This window comes from Falco peregrinus, chromosome 5 (genome assembly GCF_023634155.1).
Source record: "Falco peregrinus isolate bFalPer1 chromosome 5, bFalPer1.pri, whole genome shotgun sequence".
In the NCBI taxonomy this organism is placed as follows: Eukaryota; Metazoa; Chordata; class Aves; order Falconiformes; family Falconidae; genus Falco; species Falco peregrinus.
In genome coordinates this window covers 77,044,544-77,070,321 of record NC_073725.1, presented here as the reverse complement: position 1 = coordinate 77,070,321, position 25,778 = coordinate 77,044,544, and the positions used below count along the sequence as shown (strand labels likewise).

At 44.1% G+C, this 25,778-nt stretch overlaps 1 protein-coding gene across 4 annotated transcripts in view; it reads right to left on the bottom strand.

Moving 5' to 3' along the window:
* XPO6 (exportin 6) overlaps positions 1-25,778 on the bottom strand; it is a 55,905-nt gene that overhangs the window by 4,367 nt on the left and 25,760 nt on the right. Inside the window, exons 7-22 of one of the 4 annotated variants that reach the window (XM_055803911.1) lie at positions 20,636-21,089; positions 20,496-20,525; positions 17,058-17,184; positions 16,174-16,283; positions 13,735-13,843; positions 12,897-12,989; positions 10,538-10,607; positions 8,619-8,778; positions 7,828-7,920; positions 6,224-6,368; positions 5,609-5,755; positions 4,669-4,858; positions 3,363-3,518; positions 1,922-2,036; positions 1,279-1,450; positions 690-851 (exon numbers count right to left, since the gene is read on the bottom strand). In XM_055803911.1, the coding sequence (XP_055659886.1) occupies positions 690-851; positions 1,279-1,450; positions 1,922-2,036; positions 3,363-3,518; positions 4,669-4,858; positions 5,609-5,755; positions 6,224-6,368; positions 7,828-7,920; positions 8,619-8,778; positions 10,538-10,607; positions 12,897-12,989; positions 13,735-13,843; positions 16,174-16,283; positions 17,058-17,184; positions 20,496-20,525; positions 20,636-21,089 (2,333 nt within the window). The remainder of the gene's footprint in view (positions 1-689; positions 852-1,278; positions 1,451-1,921; positions 2,037-3,362; positions 3,519-4,668; positions 4,859-5,608; positions 5,756-6,223; positions 6,369-7,827; positions 7,921-8,618; positions 8,779-10,537; positions 10,608-12,896; positions 12,990-13,734; positions 13,844-16,173; positions 16,284-17,057; positions 17,185-20,495; positions 20,526-20,635; positions 21,090-25,778) is intronic. The other 3 variants (XM_055803912.1, XM_055803913.1, XM_055803914.1) reach the window with 3 other exon arrangements.

The following is a 25,778-nucleotide window of genomic DNA, read 5'->3' as shown; positions in this document are numbered from 1 at the left end:
ACAGCACATTAGGAGGCTGATTTTTTTTCTGATTTTACTTTAAGTTGCACTGCCTGCTTTGGGGACAGTTTTTACACCTAGGAACTGCAGACGAACTCATATGGCCAACTCGGACTTAAGTAACATGTGGAATACAGTCTGTTGTTTTTAAAAATTCAAATTCCCCAATCTGAGAAGATTGGTGCCGGCCCTGTGTACGTGCTGGCACACTGCCTCTGCCTTCTTCATTCCCCAGGCCAAAAGCCTACAGGGTATCACCCCACTGACCCTCTTCCACCAGATCTGATGGTATAGCATAGAACAAGTCCATATAAACCAAAAGACATCTTAGTCTCAGAAGAACTTCCCTTCATTGATGATTTGTCCTAGTGCCAACCACAAGACTTGTAACAGAAGTAAGTGGGTCAGCATCAGTAATAATATTTTTAGGTCCAGATGCAGGATGAGGCGTGGAAAGGCATTAACATTCCTTCCTCAGTGCTTGCTTCCCTGTGCAGTGAGGCACTGTGCCTTGTGAGCACATCAGCAAGACCGCTCTGCAAGTACTTCAGTTTTCAGCGGTTCCTGAAGGCAAGACCTCACTCAAGACACGGTCTAGCCCCCACCACCCACGTTTAATGCACTGCCACAAGTAGTGCAGGGTCCATGGCAGAAACGGCTCTGGACAACCACAGGAATAGCTGAGTTACCTGCATAATGGCACTGAACTGCGCTTCGTTCTCCATCTGCTCTTCTGCTACTCCTCTTTGGACACTAGCCAACACACTGGATTTGAAGAAGTACCGCCAATTATGGTGGAGGACCCGGAAAAGCAGCTCAAACAACTCTGCTTTCACATCAGGAGATGAGCGCTAGGAGGAGAGCGGAAGAAATAATTCAAAGCAGGCTGCTGTGCTGGAATCCCACTCACTCCCTGGATCCCACTGCTAGCAGCACGCTGCCAGGTGGCCACCCAGGGCAGCGCTTTGTGGCCAAAGTACCAGAGCATCGAAGCATTTCCTCCTAAGGAAGGCACCACACTCGGCAGCTGCTGGATCATGCCAAGAATTCACCGCCAAGTTTTGAGTTTTACCTCCTGCTTTGAGCACATCTGTAATTTTAGCCTCTCTTGACAATTCCTGACAAAACCTTCCACCCACACTGCTTCCAGTCCCTACTGACTAGTCACCCAGCTTTGCCACCACAGGGACTGACATTTACAGCTCCTGGAAAGCAAAAGGCTTCATGCCTTCCCTTCCCATCTCCCCCTTCCCTCACCTCGTGTGAGAACAGCCCTACCTCTGCAATGATGGGGTAGACCTGCTCCATGCACAGTGAGATGACACTGGGTAGAAAAGGCTTGAATACTTGGCCTGGCTCTTGTACCACCACTTGCAGTATTTTCAGAAACTTCTCCACCACCCGACAGCCAGTGCTGCCCTCATGGAGGATGCTCTCTGCTAACTGCTCCCTACGACAAAAACAGTTATTGCATAGGAATCTTCCCACAGATCTGCATGCTTAGCTGATTTACAGAAGAGCAGGTAGCGCCTCTGAACTGCCTCAGTTAATACAGACCAAGAAAGTTAACCCCCCCCAAAAAAGGGTTTGGACTGAGGATTGATGACATGCACACCCACCCTGCCCCCAACAAAAGCTTGGGTGATAGTGGCAATTCCAGGGTCTGGTTCAGTATCACACACTTCCAGAAAATCCGTGGGAGAGCTGAAATTGCACGAAGGCATGTAGGATTGATGCACATGGGCTGGGTCATTTCAAACTTGGAAGCATTTTCCTCGGATTTAGTCCTGAGACACTACAGAAGTCTGGACACAAAGGGATTGGAAAGACCATACTCCTCAGGGGCAGCAACCTGTTGTGTGAGCAGCTAAGCTAAATCATCCTGAGGGATAAGAAAGAAGTGACTGACGTGGGACAATACCTGGTGAACATGTTTAGGAAGGTCTGTATGATCTGCTCTGTGAAAGGCACTCCCATCTGCACCCGCAGTCCTTGAAACAGCGTGAGGAAGAAGCTCAGCATCTCATCTGTCACATCTAAGATGAGAACAGGAAAGCAGAAAGAACGTGTTAAGGTAACATTCAAGTACATCCGTAAGTCTTTTATGTGAGATTTACTCCTCCTGTACAAGGAATCCCGTTTACTCTTGGAAATTTAGCAGCAGGGTTGCCATTAGAAACTAAAACCAACAGCCAGTACTGCAGGGCTTAAAGATTGTTCATCCTTTTCTGAAAACCACTAGGGATGACTAGTACAGGCAGCACCAAGCAGCTCAGAACATATATGGTACCATCAGCAAGGCCCTCAGTCTGGCCTGCCTTCACAGAGCACCTGGAGAAAGCTCTGGCCATGGCCCAGGCTGATCTCCAGTTGCTCACTGCTCGTACAGGGTTAACAGGAAATACGAGGAAAATCCAGAACAGCTACGCAGCTTGTGGAGGGGGGCTAGCAGACAAAATCCAGCTTCTTTTCTTTTGGCAGGAACTGAAAAGACCCTTCTAACTTCAGAAATCATCTTCAGCACACGATTATGTGGTTAGCTGATCAGTACACCTAATTCTTCATCCGTCCCAACATGCTTTATTAAGTAACCCCAGTAAACTGAAGCTGCTCAACTCTTTCATACAGCCTTTTATAGCCAATAAATAGCAATGGCATGAGGCCGCTAGCCTGTTCTGAAGGCAACAGTTCACCGGAGTCACAGCATCAGCTTGCTGTCTTGGATCCTCTCTGCATTTCAACTTTGTTTTGCTTCCCCCATGCCCGCTTTACTGAGAAAATCTCACCTAGCTCCAAAAGTTTTCCTGGAACACCTTGCTCCTCATGAGAGAAGCTGCTGTAGTCCTGGGCATTCGAGCTACCCCGATGTGAAACAAAATGTAGGTTGCTGGCCAGAAGATTGCCAAGCATCAGTCGTGGTTACATCTCAGGAGCTCTTCCTTTACAGGGGAAAACCCCACCCCACATTATTTGACCTCATCTGATCAGATCTGCCCCTCTTTGTCTTCAAGCTTCTGGAGAGAACATAGGTGGCAAATGTAGCCAGACAGGGTATTTTAAAGCTTTTTCTGTGCTCAGGATCAGCTCCATTTTGTTTCCTTGCTGAACACAGCACAGGGCACCTCCACCTTCTGGAAGTGTGACAAACCTTCAAGCCTGTATCCCAGTGGCAGAGGAGATCTCCCTTTCCTGTTCCGATTCAAGCCCAGCCCACCCAGAAGTACAGACTGACATCACACTTCGGCACAGCGAGCTCACACACGTTACAGGAATGCCACCACAATTCTACGCTGATGGACTTTGGATGTTATCAGTAGGTCATAAAGCTACTCACAGCATTAAAGCCTGTCCTATGGTTATACCTGACTGATGAATGAAAGCTGGGAAGAGGGCTAGTGAGACCTGCACGGATTCTTGCAGCGACTGATAACAGATCTGTCGAGACTTGGTGGATTCTCCAGAGATACTTTCTACAATATCTTCTAGAACACTGAGCGTCTGATGGATGATCACTTTGGCTGCAAAGTAAGAGAGGTGATACTTCCTGCATGTGTTAAAACTACTTGGAGGCAAGAAACAAAGTCAAGTTCACACGCAGTAACTAAAACAACCCACAAGGCAGCACGTACAGCAAAACCAGGCTGGGAGTCAAAAATGTTCCCAAGTCTGTGTTCACATTTTAAACATTTAAACAGGTTCAGGCCACCCGCTTTCTTAAATTATACAGGTTTACTGCCCTACAGATGCACCCACTGCTCAACTACTCAGGCGCAGAGGCTGAGAGGAGCTGTAAACAGTATTATTCACAATATGCTAATGCTAAAAAAACGCTAGCCAAGAAAAAAGCAGCACATGACGACAGCAAAATATACTGCAGCTTTCTATTTCTGAAAGCAACAACTGGAGTGATACGCAGTCACCGTATAAGCTAACCCAAACGCTGGGAGAACTTAACTGGCTCAGTTCAACCCCTGTGAGCAGTCTGCGGATATTCTCCTCGAGAGAGGTAAGCCACCCTCTCCCGAGCTGCCTCCCTGCACAAAGCTGACCAACATGTCAGGTTTGTCAGCAGCTGTGACACTGCATACTTCTAAACAATTTTTACAGCGATTCTCAAAAAAAACCCCACACCCCACCACCCCACACCCAAAAGCAGTCCCAAAACATTCACAAACTGCCAAAGGTCCCTGGACCCCACCAGTTCAGGGCTCTCCTATATATATAAAACCTTACAGTACTTCCCAAGTCTGGGAGAAATTCTTAAGTTTTTATAACCAGAATCTTCATTAACCCTGCCTCCAGTCAATGTTTCTAACACTACACCATCCCAGAATTAGGCTGTTTAATATTCCTAATGCAATCACTGCTATTCAAAGTCATCACAAACTTGATCCCACCTTCCCTGCATGACTGAGGAAGACAGTACTTAGATGGAAGAGTTTACAGGCAACCTGGGGTGAGATGGCCCTTTATAGACCCACAGGAAAAGGGTCTCAAAGAAAAAAAAAAAAGAAAGAAAATACAAATTGCTCCTTTCCGGTCCTCCCCATACACTAAATGGGGGTTTTCAGCCAAAATAATTATTGGAAAATCAGCTTAATGATGCCTATCAGCAGTTTGCACTGCAACTGTCAGAAGACAGCAGACACCAAGAAACTCGGTACTTACTGTCCTCCAGCTGCACTTTCCTCTGTGGCATGATGGCATTGGATTTTAGTTGGCGGTATTCCCTCGTGAGGGCAGAGATTAGGCTGGCGTGGTTGGTGGAGCGAACTGCCCACTGCTGTTCACTCTCTGGAAGATTTGGCCAGGGCAGCAACAATACGTTTGACAGTGCTCTGCACACCAAAACCTGGGCCTAGAGACATGAAACAGAGACAAAGTTTTACCATGTTGGCAATTCAATTTTTGCTACAGCACAACCCTAGAGTGAAGTAACATTTTACAGCTGTCCAAGGCATCAGCAGCACTCACTGTCTGATGGAAGAGCTCAAGTGAAAACTAGCAGCTCTGCAAGGTAAGAGAGAATCAAAGCTCCATGACTTCAGGGCTGGAACCAGCTCCCAGCTCCATCAGCCCTTCCCTGCACTGGGAGGTCTCTCTTCTTCATATTCATAAAAACAAAGGCGATACCTTGTCTGGTTTATATACTAAGCCTCTGTGCTTGTACAACATTTTATGCCTCCATGCCAGCACACAGTACAACCACACCCCAGCCTCCACTGTGGCTTTCCAGTACTTCAGTAACGAACACTAACCTGGAGTATGTGGAATGCTAACAGAAGTTTCACAGGAAACTTTTTCTGTATGTCAGAATCAACATGCCTGTACTGTAAAGATGATACAGAATCAGGGACTGTGTCAGCAAATGAGAAAGGAGTAAGATTTAAGAGGTGTAATTGTGTTTTTTCCTTATGCTATTGCTTGAAATAATCATCACTGACAAACTGTACCACTTTGATTCCTGGATATCCACAGTAGCGATGACTGCTGTCCCCATTATTTTTTTTTTATTTTATTTTTTTTGTTGTACCTTGCTACAGTAAGAACTGAGGCAGAGCTTCCCAAGGACACCTCATCAACACTGTTCGTGTTTGAGACAAATCACCTTATCAGGAAGCCGCTGAGTAGAAGTGTCTGTGATCCTGTTGAACACCTTCTGTACTGCTGGGATGCTGATCAGGAACACGGGTCGCACTGTGGTGGCTAAAGAGACTAGCAGGTGGCACGCAGACAGCAGCAGCTTCTCCTGCACCTGGAAGAGAGGGTGGTCAGGCTGCCCAGTAACACCACCACACAGAACTGTTCCATGCCACACCAGCATTTAGACAGCACACCGAGCTGCCATTGAAGGGTTTTTGCAAGCAAGATTGTTTACAGTATTTATTTGCCAGTCGGAGCACAGGTCAGTTCCCTTAATACTGTCCAAGAGAGATTTCCCTGCTTTCAAGCCATAAAATCTTTAGACTTTTATGCCTGTAAATTGCTTACTCTCATATTAGCTTGAACCGTGGTGCTATTTAGAATTGCTCTGGGTCTCGCCCCACATGAGACTTGTGCTGTGGCTCTGGAAGACAGCCATCCAGCACTCTGACCGATTCACTTCAAGAGCCACAGCATGGGGGGGCAGAGCAGTTAAACGCCCGGACACACCAGCACTGCCACCTGAGGGTCTCCTGCTCTAGGTGGAAGCCTAGCCCCAGCCCAGCACTGACGAAGGTACCTTAGAGCTGATGAGGGGGGTGATTGCCTCCAGAGCAGTGGAGACGAGAGAGATGAACTGCTCCGGGTTCTGGCGGTGAACTTCACTGTAGAACTGTGCGAGCCAGTGTGCGTAGGCCTGCAGTGCTGCCAGGGACTGAGCGTGGCTGCGGAGGAGCAGAGCAAGGGTAAGATACACACACGCGATAAAAGGTACAATAGGCAGAGTAGCTGCAGAAGGGCGCAAGTCCTGAGCATGGTGGGTAGTTTTGACAGCGTACAGAGAAAGAATATTGGCATTGTCAGACAAAGCTGGCAGCTTTTTCATTAAAAATTGTTTACTGCTATATTTTTTGTCCTGTACCCTGTGCATTTGAGGTACATTTAAAGGGGTGCTGTAACTGGACTCACGCACTGAGCAACAGTAACTAAGCCAAAGGTATGAACTGATACGGTCAAGTTATAAGCAACAGGTAGGTTGACTATATACTTTTGGCGCAGTGCCCTGTTAAGATATTTGAGTGAGGACATTTCTTTGGGACTACACAGACAGGGCTCCTCCAAAGGCTGGATAACATTCCTTCGTTAGGCTAGCATTAGGAAGTGGATCCTAGGTTTCTTCAGGGACATTGGACAAAGAAAAGGATGAAAATCTCTCACTAACAGATCGTGGAAAAAACCTCCCGAATTACTTTAAAGCAGAAAAGAAAATAAACCATTAAAAGAACATCATCTGGGTTAAAACTCTGTGCCAGTAACTTGGGATTATTAGGAGAAATTCAGGGAACTACATGGTGAGATCTAGTGGGGGTTGTTTCAAGGAGCCACTATACATGAATTGCAAACTAGAACAAGCACCTGACACGTTCAAAAGGACAACCTTAAAATCTGCTCACAAAACGCCAGCTGGCAGGGAACGGGTTGGTACTACGCAGCCGTAGGAATAAAAGGTCTCTAAAAGGCTGTCAGAACGGTGTTCTATGACTAGCAGCATCAAGATTTCACACTTAATGTCAACGTCTGGATCGAAGGCATTAATTTGTTTCAGAAATGGGCTTGCATAGCTAGAAGGCGTACATTTGTCTTGGATGCCAAGAACTTGAAACCCTGTACTTGGAAAAGCATCTTTTACCTGAGCCATACATAAATCTGACTTAGATAGCAAAAAAAATAAAAATCCATAAACTGGAACTACATGCCGACAGTGGATCCATTTCTTATAAAACACACTATTGTAACACTTACTTCATCATTTCATTACAATGCAAAAGGACTAAGCTTTTACGGCCATTAGTACAGGGTAGAGTAACAGTTTGCTTTTAGAGCTAGTATAATGGGCATTTTTATTTCTCATCACAAATGTATTTTTCTTTATATCTTAAATAATCTGAGCACATCAATTTGAGGAAACAGCGGTCCAAAATGCCGGCAGCAGCCTTGGCCTTCCACAGTTAAAAGAAGGTGCCCTCCTGGTTAGCTAGCACTCACCGGAGAGATGCACTTTTCAGAAGATTTGCTAAACAAGTGGTTACAGCACCAGACTGAGGACATCTAACGCTTCTTCCACCCCGTGTAGGGTAGCTACCAAATCTGGATACAATCATTTGCAGCCCATCACATACTCACACATCAATAAGGTCAGGCTTCAATACGGATGGTACTGCAGTTTCGATGTTGTACAGTTTAATCTGGGATCCATATAGCGTTACTTTTACCAACCTGGAAGTGCAGAGGGACTCTTAAGATGGATACACACATGTACAAATCCACTCAAACATCCTATCTGAATGCAGCTCTTTGCAAGCCTGTGCCAATATTCAGCTAATACGTAGACAAGATTTAGACCGTTGAGCTGAAAATAATTTAGAGCCTATTCCACTGTTTGTGATAAGATGAACTAAATATGATGTTCCTGCATGGAAGTGAAAAAGGATAACCAAGGCAGCTGTGCAAAGCCCTGAAATTCTGTAATTTTCAACTATGTGCTATTTAAGTTTCTTGGAGGGGAAGAATCAAATGATGCCTGCCTTTCAGTTTTCACAAGCCTTTTCATTTAGGAAAATAGATTTTGGTGATTTAGCTTTGAGATACAATTCCGAAGTAATCAAACTTTACATCTCATTTCATTGCATCACAAATGCAGATGCTGGAAAACAAGTATGTCAATCTTTTCAAGTGACTGGTTTTATTTAATCCCTCCTATAAGTTATTTCTTTCCTTAAGCATTTAGAAAGCCATCTGGGAAACTTAGCACTGATGAATGTAACAATTAAGGTTCTAGCCACTGAGTCTTCGTATCTCAGTTTAACCATGACAAGGGGAGGCAGAAATAAACCTTGGTTTTCACACTCACTGCAGTGGTGACAATCGCGCCTTGTCCTGGTAAGGGGACAGCAAACTCCCTCTCCCACACCTACCTCTCCACCACTGTAAGAGCATCATTGAACCTGGCAGCAAACACATCCCCAATGAAGTATTCTGCTAAACGACCAACGGCTTGCAGCAAGGAGCTCAGGTCCCTCAAGGAGCAGTGCAAACGGCGGCAATCATTCTCTGCAGTGATGTTCAGCCTGTGACCTGAAATGACATTATGTTTCATTAGCAATGAAGCCAAAAGACCTAAGAGTAAACAATCACTTGTGCTAATAGTCACCGACTAAGAGCCTAGCAGTCTGAAAACTCATACTTTAAAAACCTCGTGCAAGAACAAACACATAACCTTGTGACTAATAAATACAGCTCCTTGGGATGGGAAACCTAATTACAAAGCTACAGGAAATTCAAAGTTTATTCTAATTACATTACAAGCATTCTTCTTAAATTAGCTCTGCAGTGGGTCAACAGTTCAAATCGCAGCACTGTCAAGTGACTGAAATACTCAAACTGGGTAAGACAAGTCCAACTGTTCCAACTGCTACACTTCAAATTCCTCTTTGAAGGCTGAAACAGATGGTACCAACTATTTCAGCCTTTTTACACATTTATTTTCTTCTATTTGGTATTAATACCTACAAAAACAGAAGCCTTTCTGGATATCTGTTAACATCAACAGCAATCCCAGCTCTGCGGAGAAGGCTGCTGCCCAGCCTCCCTCTGCCGGCTAGAGTGCAATAAGCATTCCAGCGGCAGAAGCATATTGGGAACAATTTGCTCGTGATGTGAAGCACAGTTATTTGCTTTCATATTTCTCAGATACAAGAAACTTACCGAAAACTACATTTGCCAGTCTTATTACCTATGCAGTTGTCCTACCTCTCAGTTGTGTATACCTCTTCTCCCAACATTCCAGACCCTTTTTAGTAAAAACGTAAACATGCTCTGGAACAGCACGTTTCAAAGAGATTCTGGGGTTTTTTCCCCACTGTCCATATTTAATCTTGGATTAAGCTTTCAGCAACAAGCTTATCATTTTGTACCATGGGTACACCAGCGTCCTACCACCCGGTTTTGAATCCGCAGCTGCATTGGAGCTGGTACTCCTGATCCCTCAGCTAAACAGCCAGTCCACAACAGCTTCTAATACAGATTGTAGCTACAGCATTAAAAACATACATATTGCTTATCCTAGGCCTGAAACGGTCCTAAAATTCGAAGCATTTTTTCCTGAACTATCTATACAACCATCGCCATTCTGTCATGTATAGCAGTGCTGAAGATTTAACAGATTGCTTGCCTGGTCATACCAGAAAACTCAAATCTAAGCTCGGCTACAATCTTCCCTCATACAGATCTCACTGCTACTGCTTCACTTATTTCTCAGGAAGGAGCAACAAAGCTCTGCTCATACTTCTTATTCAGTTGAGAGCACCGGTATATTTGTAAACTACTTCATACACGAAGGCTCCTCAAACGGCAGCTAGCTAAGTCTTCAGAAACTACTACTGCATTCTAAATAGTTCATCTCGGCATTGACTCACAATAGTTTTAATTAAAGCCTAAATGAGAATGCTGCTATGGTAGCAAATTCACACCAGATCTGAGCCCAAAGCAAACAGAAGCACAATCTTTTTTTAACTAAGTTTTAGTTGGAGGAAAAAAGTAACCATTATCCATCCACATTACTGTAGTATTTGATGGTGCATACCTGTTCTTAACACATATGGTATCTTCATTTCAATTACTAGGAACAAGGGAAAAAACACACCAATAATAAAAATAAATTGCATTATTAGATCTTCGTCTGCTATTGGAGTCTAACTGCTGAGCCATTAGACACTGTACATGGTTTCAGATCCTCAATGGAATACAGAAAAAGCAATACCAAAGCAGGTTTAGAGTATTTTTACAATCAGCTATTCAAAGAGTGAGGACCACAATGCTGGACAGTGGTTATTACCTGTCCCTGAAGTGACTACAAACTGCTGGAGTCCCAGATACACTTCCAAGTTATCCTGCAGAACTGGAAACTAGAAGAGACAAGAAACAAGCATGATTTTGGGGCTTGGCAGATGGTTAACACCCAACTACCAATTACTTCGTTAGAACAGTTTTTGTATTTTTCCCTTAGTGCCTTCAAAAAGATGTTTGGAGAAAAGGCAGGTTGCTAGGTTCTGGGCTGATCCTGTACGCCACTGCTTCTCGTGTCTTGCTAGCTCTCACAAAGACAAGGATCACCACCCTGAAGGCACTTCTCTGTGGTAGCTCTCCTTTTCCCACAAATACCAGCAATCGGCTTAACAAGGTAACAGTCTGGCAAGTGTGATGGCACAGCACACTGCCACCGTGACTATACAGATGGATGTATAACCCAGCCCAAACAGAGCAGAGGAAAGGCAGAGCCTGTGCTACATCCACCTGCATACCCCTAAGCATCAGCTTCTCAAAAGGCAGCTACCAAAATATTATTCAAAGAAAGAAATTGAGTTCAGTGCCTCTAACAGAGTACAGATGGGAAGCACTGCAGTACTCTGCCAGCAAGCTGCATCAAGAACAGCTGAAGCCCCACGGGGAAAACAGCCAAGGGAGTGACCACCATCATCATCACACATCCTGGTTGGGGAACAGAGCATTAGCCTAACCACATCATTCAGGACCAACAGCAAACATGCCTGGTCCTGGTGATACGCCAGCTGAGCAACAGGTTACGCTACCATGGGGGAGTGCATCGCACGCACAGACTAGGAAGCCATCTAAGCAGCTTTCAGCCAGCCAAGGTACTTCAGTGATCTTTATTAAGGGATTATTTGTGCTGTACCTGAATACATTTGTATACCTACGGGACAAAACTGCACACTGACCTTTTCCGTGTAGGCATTCCACCAGAAAGAATGGTCTCCAACACTTTCAGTCAGGCATAGTTCTACTTAATTTCTATTGGCAAAATTCACCGCATTTGAGGTGGTTGGTTTTATGGAAGTTCACTCATCCATCAGCAGAACGAACTGCAGCCTTTCATTGTCCAGCATGGGACAGACTAATGGCAGCTGCTGTACATTGTTTTAATTATTTGCTACTGATAGACTAGCCATGGCATTCCATTCAACAGCACTGCATACTGCTGTGAAAAGCACCTGAAACTGCTTGCGCATCTCCCAGATTAGCCAATACACAAGAAGGAACTAACGCAGGGCTCAAGAAAGCACTCGCTATCAAGTTTCTAACATGCTATGCCTAATTAACAGTTGAGTGTCTTTATCTTGTTTTTGAAATAGTTATACAGTCTCCCTCATGTTAACATGTTACTTCAAGGAAGCCACACGCTCTCCACCATATGACCCATATGCTCGCTGCGCTCACTGGAACAGCTGCTCCATTTTTTGCCTCTCGCTGATTCACACCACACAACCACGCTGCACAGCAACTTCTACTTTCACATGAGGACTGTTTTGTTCACGGCTTCAGAGTTTCTAGTAATAGGCTTCTAGTGCTTAGCTCAGCCAGAAAGTTTCTTAAATAAAAATATCTATGAAAAAAAAGCAGTTCAGGTCAGGCATCTTCTGCCTCTGCAGCAGGTCAATCTTCTCTGCTTCTGGGGAATACGGTTCAGAGGTCTAGGTGTGCGGTATCTCCAGTAGAATTAACAGCCTTGCTTTGAGATCCCCCTGCTATTACTTGCCTTTCTTCTCATCTGGCAAAAAGGCACTGACTACTCTGAATTTCAGACTCCACTGGCTTTACTGCCTCGAGATCTCCTCTTCAAAAATCATTATAATGCTACAAGCCCAGACCACTTTTACACTACAGATTCTAGCAACAGCAGCGGCACCAGCTGGAGAGAAGTACTTATCTATGTTTATCAGATATAATTCCCAATTGTCCAAGGCACTCTTCAGCATTTATATCCAGCCTTTCATTTAAACAGAAGATTTCACTCTCCTTAAAACCCTAATAATGACACTCTCATCCATCCAATTCACAGCGCTGCCTCCCAGTATAAAGGCCAAGATAAACAGCAGGGAAGGATTGCTGCCAAATGTTTATACTTTGAGAGATGGGAATTTCTAAAGAGCTTACTGTCCAGCAAGTAGGACTCATGCTCACCAAAGTACTCTCTTCAAAACACACCAAGAAATTTGACAGAGCCAAAACCCAAAGGTTTTTCCTTCAATTTCTGGTCTCCCCTTGCCAAGGTTTTGCATCAAAAACCAAAATTTCCCTACTTTTTTGGCACTGTGGGCCCTATCAAACAGCTTGCATCAAACTCCAGCAGTTGGTGCTCATTTAACACTGCATTTTTGGTCTGGATAACTACTTACTAGTGTGGAGAAGGCGTGAGTTGGCAAGAGCTCCATGACTTTTGCAACCACTTCCAAGCTCTGGCGCAAGTACCGCTGCCACTCGGTTTGCTGCTATGGGAAGAAACACCAAGGTAAGCACAGCACATCCTGAGGGAAACACAGCTTTTGGTAGACTAGCAGGTCTTAACTGATGCTTGGGATTAGTTCTGGACAGAGCTTAGCTTTTGCAGACACCCAGACAGTGAAGAGGTACTGGTCTTACGATTCTCACCTGCTGCTAGACATCCGATAGAGAAAAATTTTGGCAACCCATGCTTTAGGCATGCATACGTATGTTTCCCTGGAGTGATAAGGCACAAGCATTCACTCCTAAAGCACAGTTACTGCTCAGTTGACAATCATCTGTTATGCAGAACAACCCGCCTTTCCAGTGCTCCAGCCACATCTGTTTTGGCCACCTACTCCACTTTTACATTTATCAGTATTGAGATGATGTTTACCAATGACGACTTAGGAGAAACAAGCTTAAACAAAAGCACCAACAATATACACTGCTCAAAGCTTTTGTCTTAGAGATATTTCAGCACTTAAATTCCAAGCAACCAGACATGGACACCTAATGCCTCTGATAACCAGAATGTAAGGATCTGTATTTTTTCAGTGTGACTTTAAGTATATTTTTTTCAAAAGTATTTCAAGCTGCTTTAAACCTCAAACCCCACACAGAATGGGGCAAAGAAGCAGCTGTCTAGCTTATACACCAAAGTACAAGCTTTGAGAAAGACATTCCAGGTGTTACCAGTGCAAGAGTTAATATCTGGTCCTGCAGCTGCCCTTGTTCAACTCTGCTCCTTACATCATCATCCAGTGTCTCGTCATCCAGCTCCTCCAGTTGTGCCTGGTTATACCTGAACTGGATTCGATTCAACACCTCTGTCAGCAACAGAACCAAGGCATCTTCGTACCTACGACCACGGAGAAGACAGGGCAGGAGTGTGATAAAGCAATTCTGCAGAGGTGGTTGTGCCCACAGCCCTTCCAGAGAAGGAGATACATAAACCAGAAGACAGTTTAAAGCAGGCTGCTGCAAAGAGCCTGCAGCACAGCTTTACAGGTTTGTTGAGGAAACACCAAGCAGATCCTGGGATTAAGAGTATCATGTCATTTCAGGTCACAAGCTACTTGCAACGAGAGCGCCTTGGTAATATCTGATATCCCTCTACCTCTGAAAGGGAAAGGGAGAGCTGTTAGCAATAGAAGCAGCCCCAGAGTTCAAAACGGGAAAGGCAGGAGCGGCTTGCCAGGAATAACAGCAACGTACACAAATGGGAGGCACCAAGAGCCTCTTGCTGCTTAAGCTGCTCCTCAGCAGCCTGTCTGGTGCTCTGCTTTTTGGGCAGTGAATGAGGAACAGATGAAACGGGACAGAGTTATTGCTGCCTGCCTCAAAAGGGGGCCTCCCCCAAGGCTATGTGTTCTGCCATCTTCTTTCCCTATACTGTTGGTCAAAGAATTCAAGCCCTTGTCCTCTGAGACAAAGCCAGCACTTTTTCTACTTGTATTATAACACTAAAGACATGTTACTGAAAGATATCTTTTCATCTCTCGCAGCTATGAAGCTGGTACAGAGCACAGAAGACCCTCCTTCTCACTGATCACATAATAATAATGCCAAGTTGCAAAATTAGGACAGAGCCACCTGAGCACACAATCATTCCTGTGACAAAACACCAAAGTTTGGGGGTTTTGAGGGGTTTTGGTTTGACTGTTTTAAAACCATCCTTTCTCAAAACTGCTGGGGTCTGCTGCAAAAAATCACGCTCTCTTCTAGGGGAGATCAGGCTGGAAAATTAGGCATTAAGCACACACTAGCAGAGATTCAGAGCATGATGCAAGACTACTCGGCTGTGTCACTAGCTAAGCAGCTGAAAGCTCTGTGCAAGGTGGCTGAACTACCATCTTTTCCTGTAGTCAGATGACGTAATTCTGGATTTGGCAATTTATCCAGCAGTAAAAGTTGTAATGTGTACAAAATGCAAAGTTCATAAACCACAGAACAGGAAACTTCATCAGTGCTCCTGCGGTGTAACCACTCCCGGACTGTCAAACTGCAGTGTTTATGCATCTGAGAGCATGCAGGAAGCTGTAGCTGTCAAAGCTGTCACTAAGGACAGGTAGTTCTGGCAAAACAGTGCGAGCTTCAACCACTTATATGCTTTTTTTAAATTTGTTTATAGTCTGACACATCTTCAAGAGACAGCTATTGTTTCAGTTTTCTCCATAACAAACTGTTTGACACAACGATAACACACATTACGTGTACATTAGCCAGATGAAGAGGCGGAGCAGAACACCAAAGCAGAATTCAATGGCATTAGGCAGAGAGCAGTAAATTAGGAACAAACTATAACAAAGTTCAAAAGCAAATACCTACTACTTGAGAAATTAAAACCACAGAGCTCCCATGCTGGAAAGGAAGAGAGCTGCCTGGTGTAAGCTAGTTCCTCATTTGTGCTTTGTGGTTATGACGCCAGGCTGTCTTTCAAAAAAACAGCCTCTTGTATTTAGTGTACTCAAGGGAAAGCAGCTTCCTTCTGCACTTAGCAGAATATAACATGGCACAAGGCATGGCGCTTTTAAGCCTCCAAAACTTTACAAGATACTGGTATGTTCACCAGATTTTTAAACTGGCAGCAAAGGGACTTTTCTCAAGAGAGCCACCCATTTCAGGATACGGCACCTGCAAAGGAAGAGCTGCCAACCACCGTTGCAATTCATACACACAACTAGCATCAGAGGTAACCAAGTGGAACTTTTAACTTCCAGTCTCATCGATACTTCTCAGAAACACATCCTCCACTTAAACAGGGATGTTAAAAACCTAATTAAAAAGATTTTTTTTCCCCCAATTCATTCATTAGTTGTATGAGCTGTCTGAACACTTACTAGGCAACTTGCTCTCATCTCCTCCTCTAATATGTGCTAAAGTGTGCTCTAAAATTTGCTAAAATGTGTTACAATTCTATTTTAGACTGCAAAGCTTTCTTCCTCTGGCTGCTATGCTCGCACACAACATATGTATGTGACAGGTTTTTCTACCCTAACTTGCTCAGTTTGAATTCTTTTGAATGAGTGTGAAACATTGAAGTTTACACTTTTTATACTTTAAGAAAAAGAAAGGACTCAGCTACAGGTGAAGTTGGAGTAACCGACAGCTTATTTCTCACAGTCCTTCCATGGTGACCTTGAAGTCTCTTTGCAACTGTCACATCCTCGCAGCTTCCCGACTACTTACCTACTGAGTACTGCTTCTTTGTCTGCCAGGCGACTTTTAATTTTGCTAGTCAGATAGTCCAAGAAGAGTGTCCAGATGTCTAAGCAAGAAAAGTAGCCTTCATGGGTAGGCTGAAATACACCAAAATTCACAATGAGTATCACAAGCTATGGCAAGATTGATTTCACACAATGAAAATACGAATTAGCATGCACCTCACTCCACGGGAAGAACTTGCTTTATTGAAAAATCTCTGGGAGGTCACTGGAGAGATTTATAGCTGTCAAAAGATGAGCCAGAGCTTTTGCACAAGGGGAGGAACCCAGGAATTACAAGGTTGGTCTCAGTGTTAACCCATCTCATGGCTCACATCAGCTTCTAGCATTTTATAAACCTGCTTCTGTATTATTCGCCTGTGGGGGTATATAGGGCTGAGTTGCACTGTGACAGCTCCTGCAGCAGGGTAATACCTACCAAAAGCCACAGGCTTGGTTTTTTTTAATACTAAAACTAAAAGTTCAAGGAAAGCCTCCAATACAGTAAAAGCAGCAACTTCATGAGAAAGAAGCATCCCCAAACACAAAACAAGCAAGCTAGAGAGATTCTTCTAGACAACATAATCCATTCCAAGGACTAGCAAAAAAATGAAAGCAGAAGCAGAGTTAAACATCAGAGAAGTGGTTCTTGCAAGGTAACTACACGTGACCCCGTCCCCAAATAAATCAAAGAGCACATTAAGTCATTTCCAAGTTCCCAGCACTACTGGGCAAGTGTTAGACAAGTTAATTGCTTTTTTCTGGGCCAACTTTAGGTATCAATTTCACTGGGGAAAACAAGCTGGCCTTGCTGTACAGGACAACAAAACAGAGGAAAGACAGAGGAAAAATGATGTCACAGGGCCGTACCTGATGAAAAGTGTATTTGAACAACAGTGCCAGAAACTCAACCACGGGGAACTGGGAGTAGGATTCAATTCTTCGCAGGTGGACACTCACAAAGAGACGGAGAAAATCCGTAAACTTCTCAATGTAGCTACAAGGGAAAGGAGAAAACACAACTGAGAAAACACGAAGGATACCACAAAGGAAAGCAATTTCATTGAAACAGTGATAAAATTCACTCAAAATCCTTTCATTAGAAAGTTACAATTAACAGTCAGTAGAACAATTAAAATATAAAGCCCTGCAACAATTACCTACAGGACGGGCAACCCTTCATTCCATTAATACCTGAAACAGCAGAAAAGACAGTCTAGTCAAAAGCAACTTTAATATTCAGATAAATATAATCGAATTCAACCAGGCCTGCAAAGAAGCACAATCCCCCCCACCCTAGAGAGATAATTTAATAGCAAGGGGTCATCTTGCTGATGTAGATAGGATTAGTGAAATAAACTGTACCACTGAGAAATTCAGCTGGAAGCAAGAAGTTAATGCAGGAGTTAGCAATACACTTATTTACACGAGGTAGTGGGAGAGCCACGGAGCTGAGGGCTGGAAAGGATGGTTTCTTCTGCAGTGCAGATCAACTATCCGAAAGTTTCTGAACTGAGCCCAGGCTTTTGTGACTGAATTAGACTATAAAGACAAATCTTCCTCCAAAGCATGGGGCTGCTCAGTGCTTGGGACTGTACAAAGCGAAGGTCCATAAAGCAGCCTGCTACCAAAATTTCAGGGAGTCCAGCAAGAGCTCAGCCTCGGTGCAACCACTGAGGGTTCTTGAGTATGCAGCTGGGGAAAAATTACAAAGACCACAGTGGGTAAGCTTTTACTGGGAAATAAGAACACACCCTGAACAACACGAACTTCATCTTCGTATCTATCTAAACAGAAGAGAGTTAAATACTCCATCAGTACAGAGGACCAATGCATTGCAGTGTGATACATGAACAGCAAGAGCTCCAGCAATCCAATGGCAAGGCTGTGTGCAGAGAAGTCCATCCTTCCCACAGGGCCAAGAGTTCTAAAGTGCAAGAGTACTTCAAGTTTTTCTTTTAAATAAAGAGCTAGGCTTAGCAAAGTTTCAGACACGCATGAAGAGTCTTGGTTTTACTGTACAGCCTTGCTCTTCCCTTCTGCAGACTTTTTTTGGCAGGGGGAACCCCCACTCCTTCTAATGAAAGCTCACTCAAGACTAGAAGCATTGCCAGCTAACGAAGAGCTGCAGCACTGTTCGTTATTGTAAGACTACAAAGCCACACAATACTTTCAATATGCTAAAAAAACCCTACATTGCCTTTTTATTTGGCACTGCCTACTTGGCAAGAGATCACCGAACATACCTGACCACAGATCGAACACTTCAAAAGCAAAGCCAGCAAAAATGTAGAGTCCAGACCCAGACACCTCCTTCATTCTTTCCATTTTTATTTTCTGAAGAGTTTCTGATCTGAGACCAGTGGAATTCTTACTTGGCCCCTAGCTCTGCCAGCCCCAAAGCCTCTTCAGCAACCACTGAGCCGTTCCTTGGATCCTTACTAGCCATGTCCCGTATTTTGGCATCTCCAAGTTAAAGGCAAACACAAATAAAGCAAGAGGCAGTTTAAGCTCACTCTTTCTCTGGGCTAGTGTGGCAGTACCAACTGTTCAAGGCCACACTGGTTCTGTAACAGTACAAAACCAACCAGCACCACAAGAGGAAAGGAACGAACGCACCCACAGCAAGCAGGTTCTGAAGACAGCAATCTACTGGAGTTAGTTTCTTCAGTGCCAATTTTGTTCGTGATTTTCTTAGTCCGCTGCCAAGATAACACTTCCATGCAGTAATTCTTTACTTTTGGACAGAAAAGTATAGCTATGCCCTTAAGTGACAAAAGGAAACCCCTCCCATCTTTTTCCACAAAGAGAACAGTCAGCTTAGAGAAAGCTCCGCTCCTCCAGAAGCCAGCTAGATTTTTCCAGTCTCCAGAACACCTTAGTTACTCCCTATTTCAGACCTTCACATCGCATACAGGTGTCTCACCACTACAGACACCGACAGTCTCTGCGGATAACACGCCTAAGCAGCAGAACATAACGATATGGCAACACCATCTCTGCAAAGCCCAACACAGCTACAACAGCCCTTCCGCAGCCTTGCTAGTGAAGGCTGCTTGCTGATGTTTTCCATAAAAGAAGAAAATTAAACAAGGATTTGTGGGTTTCCAGGAAGGCTTTTCTGAAAACCAGAGTGTTACTCCTGGCTCTGTGCACACATTTTGTATGCAAAGGTGGCAGATTCCTACACATCTTACTTCTAGGAAGCAAGTGATACTGAAGTCAGAGCGAGTTAGTAAAAAAATGAGCAAGTAAAATTCACTATTACACAGAAATCATGATTAATCTAGATTTACCATCTCAAAGTTAAATGTGTATCTAAAAATACAGAAAAAGAATTTTACAGAAGAACCACGCAAGCCATCTCTACAAATAGACCCACTTTTTTTTCTTAAACTTGTTTTTTGTCTTGAGTAGATATAAAAAGACCAACAAAAAAAGTCCAAAAGCTCAAAAGCCTTGCTGCTGCATCTGGGAATAGAAATTTTATACAGCAGCACCAGAAATTTATTTCCACCATTGCGTATCCGTAGTAAGACACCGAGCACATTCACACAATTGCAACCTATTTGCTGATGTTGGCACCAGCCTGCCAGCCTTCCCACAGCAGCGGGGCTGCAACCAGAGGCAGAATCAAGTCATCACCTCTTCCACCACCCTGCCAACATGTGGAGCCAACCACTCAACACAAGAGCAAGACAAGTCTCACTTTCTCTCCTACAAGTGGGAACATCCGACATCAGAGTTGAGCTGTTTTAAGCAACAGAGGTGGCAGGAACTTTCTGAAAAATGACAATACGCAGCCTCCCGAGGTGCTGCCACCTCCCTGCTCCCTCCAGCCAGGCATGCCAGACAGCCACGGCGCCCGAGCCATTCACTGCTGCTGTGAACGGAGCTCCCCAAGCCCTCTTTTGGTGGCGTTTACAAATAAAAATCAGAAAGTCAAAATTAAAAAGCAATCAGAAACCGTCAGATCTCAATGAAGGGTAGGAAACTACTTCAATTTTCTTTCAAGTCATGACTCACAGAATATCTACCCACTCTTTGTATCTTTGAGTTTAAGCAGAGAAGGCAGATACCGACCAGGGAAGGGAATACTGCAGTGCCTTTACCTCACTGAGCCTCTTCTGTGTTCTGTTACAACTGAATGAAGGGCAGGTTCAGCTCTTGTGCCACCTCAGACCTGCAGTCAAACAGTAACGAACGGGGGAAAGGGGAGGAAGAGGACAGGAAAGAATACAAACCTGTGCCACCACGGTCCCTTAGCAAACTCAGCCCCTTACCAGAACCTTACCTGTGGGCACCTACCTTTCTGCCTGTCTCCCCCAGCACAGTACTCTGAAAAAAAGGCGATTAGACACACCATGCATGACCACAAAATAATAAAGACAATCCTTTAGAAAGCAAGAGGCCCTAGCACAGCTACGTAGCTGTTTGGTTGCTCTTACCTTTCATCCAGTTCCTCTAGCCGGCTCTTCACCGTATGGGCGTTGTTCTCCTTGGTAATCTTCTGCAGGAGGTAGAAAGTCTGCTGGAACATCCGTAGCAAATACTCTTCAAACTCCATAGGCACACAATTCTTAGACATCAGTTCATTGATGCAAGACATAGCTAAGACACCAAGTCGGCCACGCTCCTGTCCCAACACCGAGTTCTGGCTGCTGCCGTTGACAGAAGACATCTTCCGAACGCGAGTGTCGCAGCCAAAGCGGGCAAAGTGGAAAATGGTGGTGAGGAGTGATGGGGTGATACTAGTAGACAAAGGGATCCAGCTGAAGAGGTGTGCCAGGCATTCCAGTGCCAGGGAACATATATATTCACTTTCTGTATCAAGGATGGGGATTGGCTGGTTCAATAATTTGGCTGCACTGGGACTCTGCAACAGGCTACTTAACAGGTCACCTAGGAAGCAAAGCACACATCTGCATTATAAATCAAGGCAATTACCTTCAAATGGTGCAACTGCCAGCCCCAGCCATAAAGCAAGAGTCAGAACCTTTGGCATTCAGCAAGCTGAGATGAACTAGCAATTTTTGTATTCAGGAATTTTCTGAAGTTTTGTTCAGATCCCACATCAGATCAGACCAGCTGATCAAACAAGTACAAGTTTAAGCAGCAGCTTCAGGCAGCCCTTCTAGCCTTACTGGGAAGCACACTCACACAGCATTTTGGAAAATCGCAATGCCACGGGTCGTATTTTAGAAATTCATTATAAAATTCACTCCCCCCACAAGGTCAAGCATCCTTGGTGTAAGCTTGCACAAGTTCTCTGGCACACCCATGTCACACTGAACCTTGGCAGAGTTCCTTCGGCTTGCATACAGCCTGTGGATGATGTAAGAGCAGATGTTCTAGGTCAAGACCAAAAAGCCTACTTAGTACAGTACCTTTCAGCAACCAAAAGCCCAGGCAGGCACAGATCACATACCCCAGCCTCCAACCACTCAAGTTACAAAGGTTTCCCCAAGCCACACCGGGTTTGAAGAATTCTGCGCAGCCTCAAGATTTACCTTCCATAACTTTATCCAGTTGCCAACCGAAGCCAAGTTAAAACTTAATATTTGCAACATCCTGTGACAGCCTAACTACACACTGTGTAAAGACGGTCTTTGTTTGGGGCATGTGAGCTGCTAAATTTCCTGCCTCCTGTACCCAAACAGGGAAAAGAAACGATCTCTTTCCATTCACCTTCTACACATCACTCAATAGGTTTCTACTGCAGCTCCTCACTCTCAACTGCTTTGAGAGAACAAAGAGTACTGCTTTTCTTGTTACTTACATGGAAGCCATTCAATGCCCTCAATCATCTTTACTGCCCTTCTACAAAGCTTTTATTTCTACTCTACACCTAATGATATAAGACGACCAGAACCACAGCCACTATTCAAGGTGTAGATGAGTACAGCACCATAGTACCTATTTTTGTCTGCTACCAATCTGAAATTTTTGTAGACTGACGTGTTGTAATGCTCAGAAGTTAATCCCGCACACCAAATGTGAGTTTGGAACTCATGATCTGGCATGACACGAGTACTGTTCTTCCTGCCCAAATGCAGGTAATACTTATCTGCATTGTGTTTCACCTTCCACTTGCCCAGAGATCTTCCTGTGGGTCTTCAATCATACCTTTTGTCCTGCCATCCTGCTCCTGGTGCCATCGGCAAGCCTCCTTGCCTCTTTACTGAGCCCTCTTCCCAGGTCTCTAACAAGGATGTCCATGAGCTGAGCCGCAAGCAGTATTCCACTGGCACACACACACACACCCCCCTTCACAGCAAGAGGGGGCCACTTCTATTTACCTTTTACCGCCTACCTTCGAGCCAATTAATCAACAGTCCTGAGACTCCCTTATCCCTGATGGCTTTCACTTTTTGAGAAAGCTTTTAGGGAGAAGCCTTGTTGAAAGCTTTATGGAAATCCAAGCCGACACCACCAGCAAGGCTGCCCTTCCCCACAGAAGCTGCCCACTATCTCGCAGGCTTCCACAGACCACACGCTAAAAACCTATTCACCTTCCCCAAGTTATTCAATACACTTCTCTTCCTTGAGTACAAATAATTTCTTCACCTTTAGAAATCCACAGGCACTTGCTACATTACAGCATAAACTTGTCCCCAGAAAATCCAAGTAAATTTTTTTTTTGAAAGTGAAATGACCCAACACAGTAGCAGTACAAAAACAACATGATTTACTGAGCTATTTCCAAAGTATGCACGATAAACAGATTCCTCTTAAGTCTCTCTTTTTCATCAAGATCGATGTCTTACACCACTAAATTCCTAACTCCCTGCCATATGTTCTCATTTTTTTTTCTCCTCTGCTCCAGAAACGTAAGGTATCGTATGCTGCTTCAGCTGAATTAGATAACGCTGCACCTCGTCTTAATACTAAAGCAGCCCCCAGGTAACATTTCACAGCTATACACACGCTGCAGGGCATGAGCTGCTTGCATTGTGCTTTTACAGAAGCAGACATGCTTCTTTCAGATGTCCAGTCCAGCAAACTCCACAAATGAGAACCAAAGAACCTCATCTTTTAATCCATCAACACCAGAAACTGTAAATTATGTCCCTGTAACACACACCAGTGGGTTACGAGTGCTTTGCTCCCAGATAATTACTGAAGCTCAGAGTTTAAGGTATTTTAAATTGTATTTGGTGACTTTGCAAACAGGTGATAAATTTATAGTATCAACTGCATTCATGGACAAGGAAAGAACTCTGGGGGAAGAGCTGGGATCAGGCTAGTTCTGCAGAAGTAAGCAGCAGCAGACACTTCTGCTACTCATTTGTTTACCACACCCGAGTGAATATGCCTAAGGAAGAGTTTCATCAAGTAAAGCGCTATAAATCATGCAAAGGCAACATTTGGAGGCTGAGATTATTGCTGACTAAATTTTAAACTGATGCAGTAACTCAAATGTTTCCCCACATAGAACATCATCAGATTTCCTTTGCTTAAATTCATTTCTTATACCACTTAACATTGTCTTCAAGTGCTATTTAAAACCTATGCAAGACTTGCAAGTAACCATTTCACTCTGCTTCCTTCTGCAAAAAAAGGAAGCATAGGTTTTCCAAGTTCCTAAAGAGATTTTGGCTCTGAGGGAAGATTTTAAACATTTATAGGGACTTTGAAACACCTTTAATTTACCTGAATGTAAAGAGCAAAAGGTAGTGACCTCATCTAAGCAACAAAAAAATTTTAAGTGCCACCAGTAAACAAGAATACTTTGCTGCATGAATGAGACTCCAATATAACAGTATGTGTGTGGGTAAAAAGATTTGGTCAGCTTACAGATTTCACAGATTTTAAGGACAGAGAAACAATTAACAACTCCAGTGCAGAATTTAATGGCAGAGTTTCACTAAACCCATGTTTGTCCCACAGTTCCCCTTCCAATCACGCACTCATCTCTGCCTGCCACTAAGGACCAGTTCACGTGTGATGCCACGATTGCTACTCACTGCTGCTGGCTTGTGTGTCTGGCTTTAAGCCCTGTAGGTTCTCCAAGTCAGCAACCCCACCAGTGCTCCTATTCCACTCCGTGAATCTTTGACTTGTCATATCACCAAGTAGTGACCCAAGGGACATTTGGTTAATAAAGAAAGTGAGGAAGAGAGTTCTTCACAAAACGCAGAAAGCAAGCGAGCAGCGGACAAGAGGGAAGCACGCAGTGCTCTTCCTTTTGGAATTCAAGAACTTGAAGTACAACCAATTTTAACATGAAGTGAGTAGTTAAGGCAGAGCATAAAGTTTCAAATAAGCAAGTTTGCACAGGCAGGACCCAATGACACAAAGCCTGAACTTCTAAAGGAACTGTCAGTGTAGTCTTAATTACTAGCAATTATCTTGAAAATATGCTGTGTAAAAAGTTTGTTTTCCCTGAAAGGGGAGAAAGACCCAGAACAGAAATGCAGTGTAGTTTCACTTTGAGAACCACAATCTGAAGTCAGGAGGTGAACACACAGGTGGAGGAAAAGCTGCCTCAGCACAAGCACCATCCAGCAATTCACAGAGGAGCTGAGAGGACATCTCTAACAGGCTTCGATGGACAATCAGCCCAGGATTTGGGCTGATCCACTGGTTTGGCGTTTTATGTATTACAACTCTAGACAACAAAACAGATTTTGCGGGCTGTATCAGTTGCAAAGCACTGTTAGTTTTTTCCAAGCTAATTCTGGCACCTGCTGTCTGCGGTGCAGTATCCCCTCCTGCAGGCACAGCCTCGGATGTGCCCACCTTAGCCAGCATCTTGCTAGCATGCACCTGGCCTCACGGAGCAATTCAAGCTGTTTTGTACAAAGCCAGCATCCCTCTTGGCCACTGAGGCACACTTGCTACCAATAGTGGACACTACCATAAATCAGCTTTTTACCATTGAAGACCTCAGTCTTGCTCAACATCCCATCAAAGTCCTGAGGCTCTTGCTGCCAGGGCAGGCGAAGCTGGCACTCCTGCCCCTTCCAAGCAGCACACTGGCTCTTGCCAAGTGATACTACAAGTTTTGTTCTTTTAACATTCCTTTTTTTTTTTTTCTTCCCCTCCAAACTTTTGCTAGCTACAGCAAAATACACCCTGCCCTAAAACAAAGGGAATTTTTCTCTCCATTTACATTTTGTATATAAATATACAAGTATCTTAAGCTCTTCTACAGGAAAGAAGCTCTTGAAATTCTGCTCAAATTTACACACAAAAGATGTAACACTAAGAAAAGCTTATCACAGGCAGCTGACTTAAGCTGACTAGTGCAATCTAGCCACAAGGAAGTGATCTGCTACTCTCAATTAACTGTTCAAGATCCCAAAGACAAGCGAGACAACGGTACCCAAATAGAATTGTGTTAACACACAGAACACACTGCAGTGAGCACGGCTCACTGTCAGTACAACTCTGGAGAAAAATATCAGATCCACAAGTGTTTCATCTTCTCCCTATGCACAACCAGATTATTACAAGTTTCCAGACCCTAAGCCCTTTTTTTTCCTTGTTAAAAGCAGACAGAGCCAAGATCAGACAACATATTGATTTCACTGCATCATTTCTTCTTGCTTTATTTTCCAATAAGCAGGAACAAAGACACCACAACCT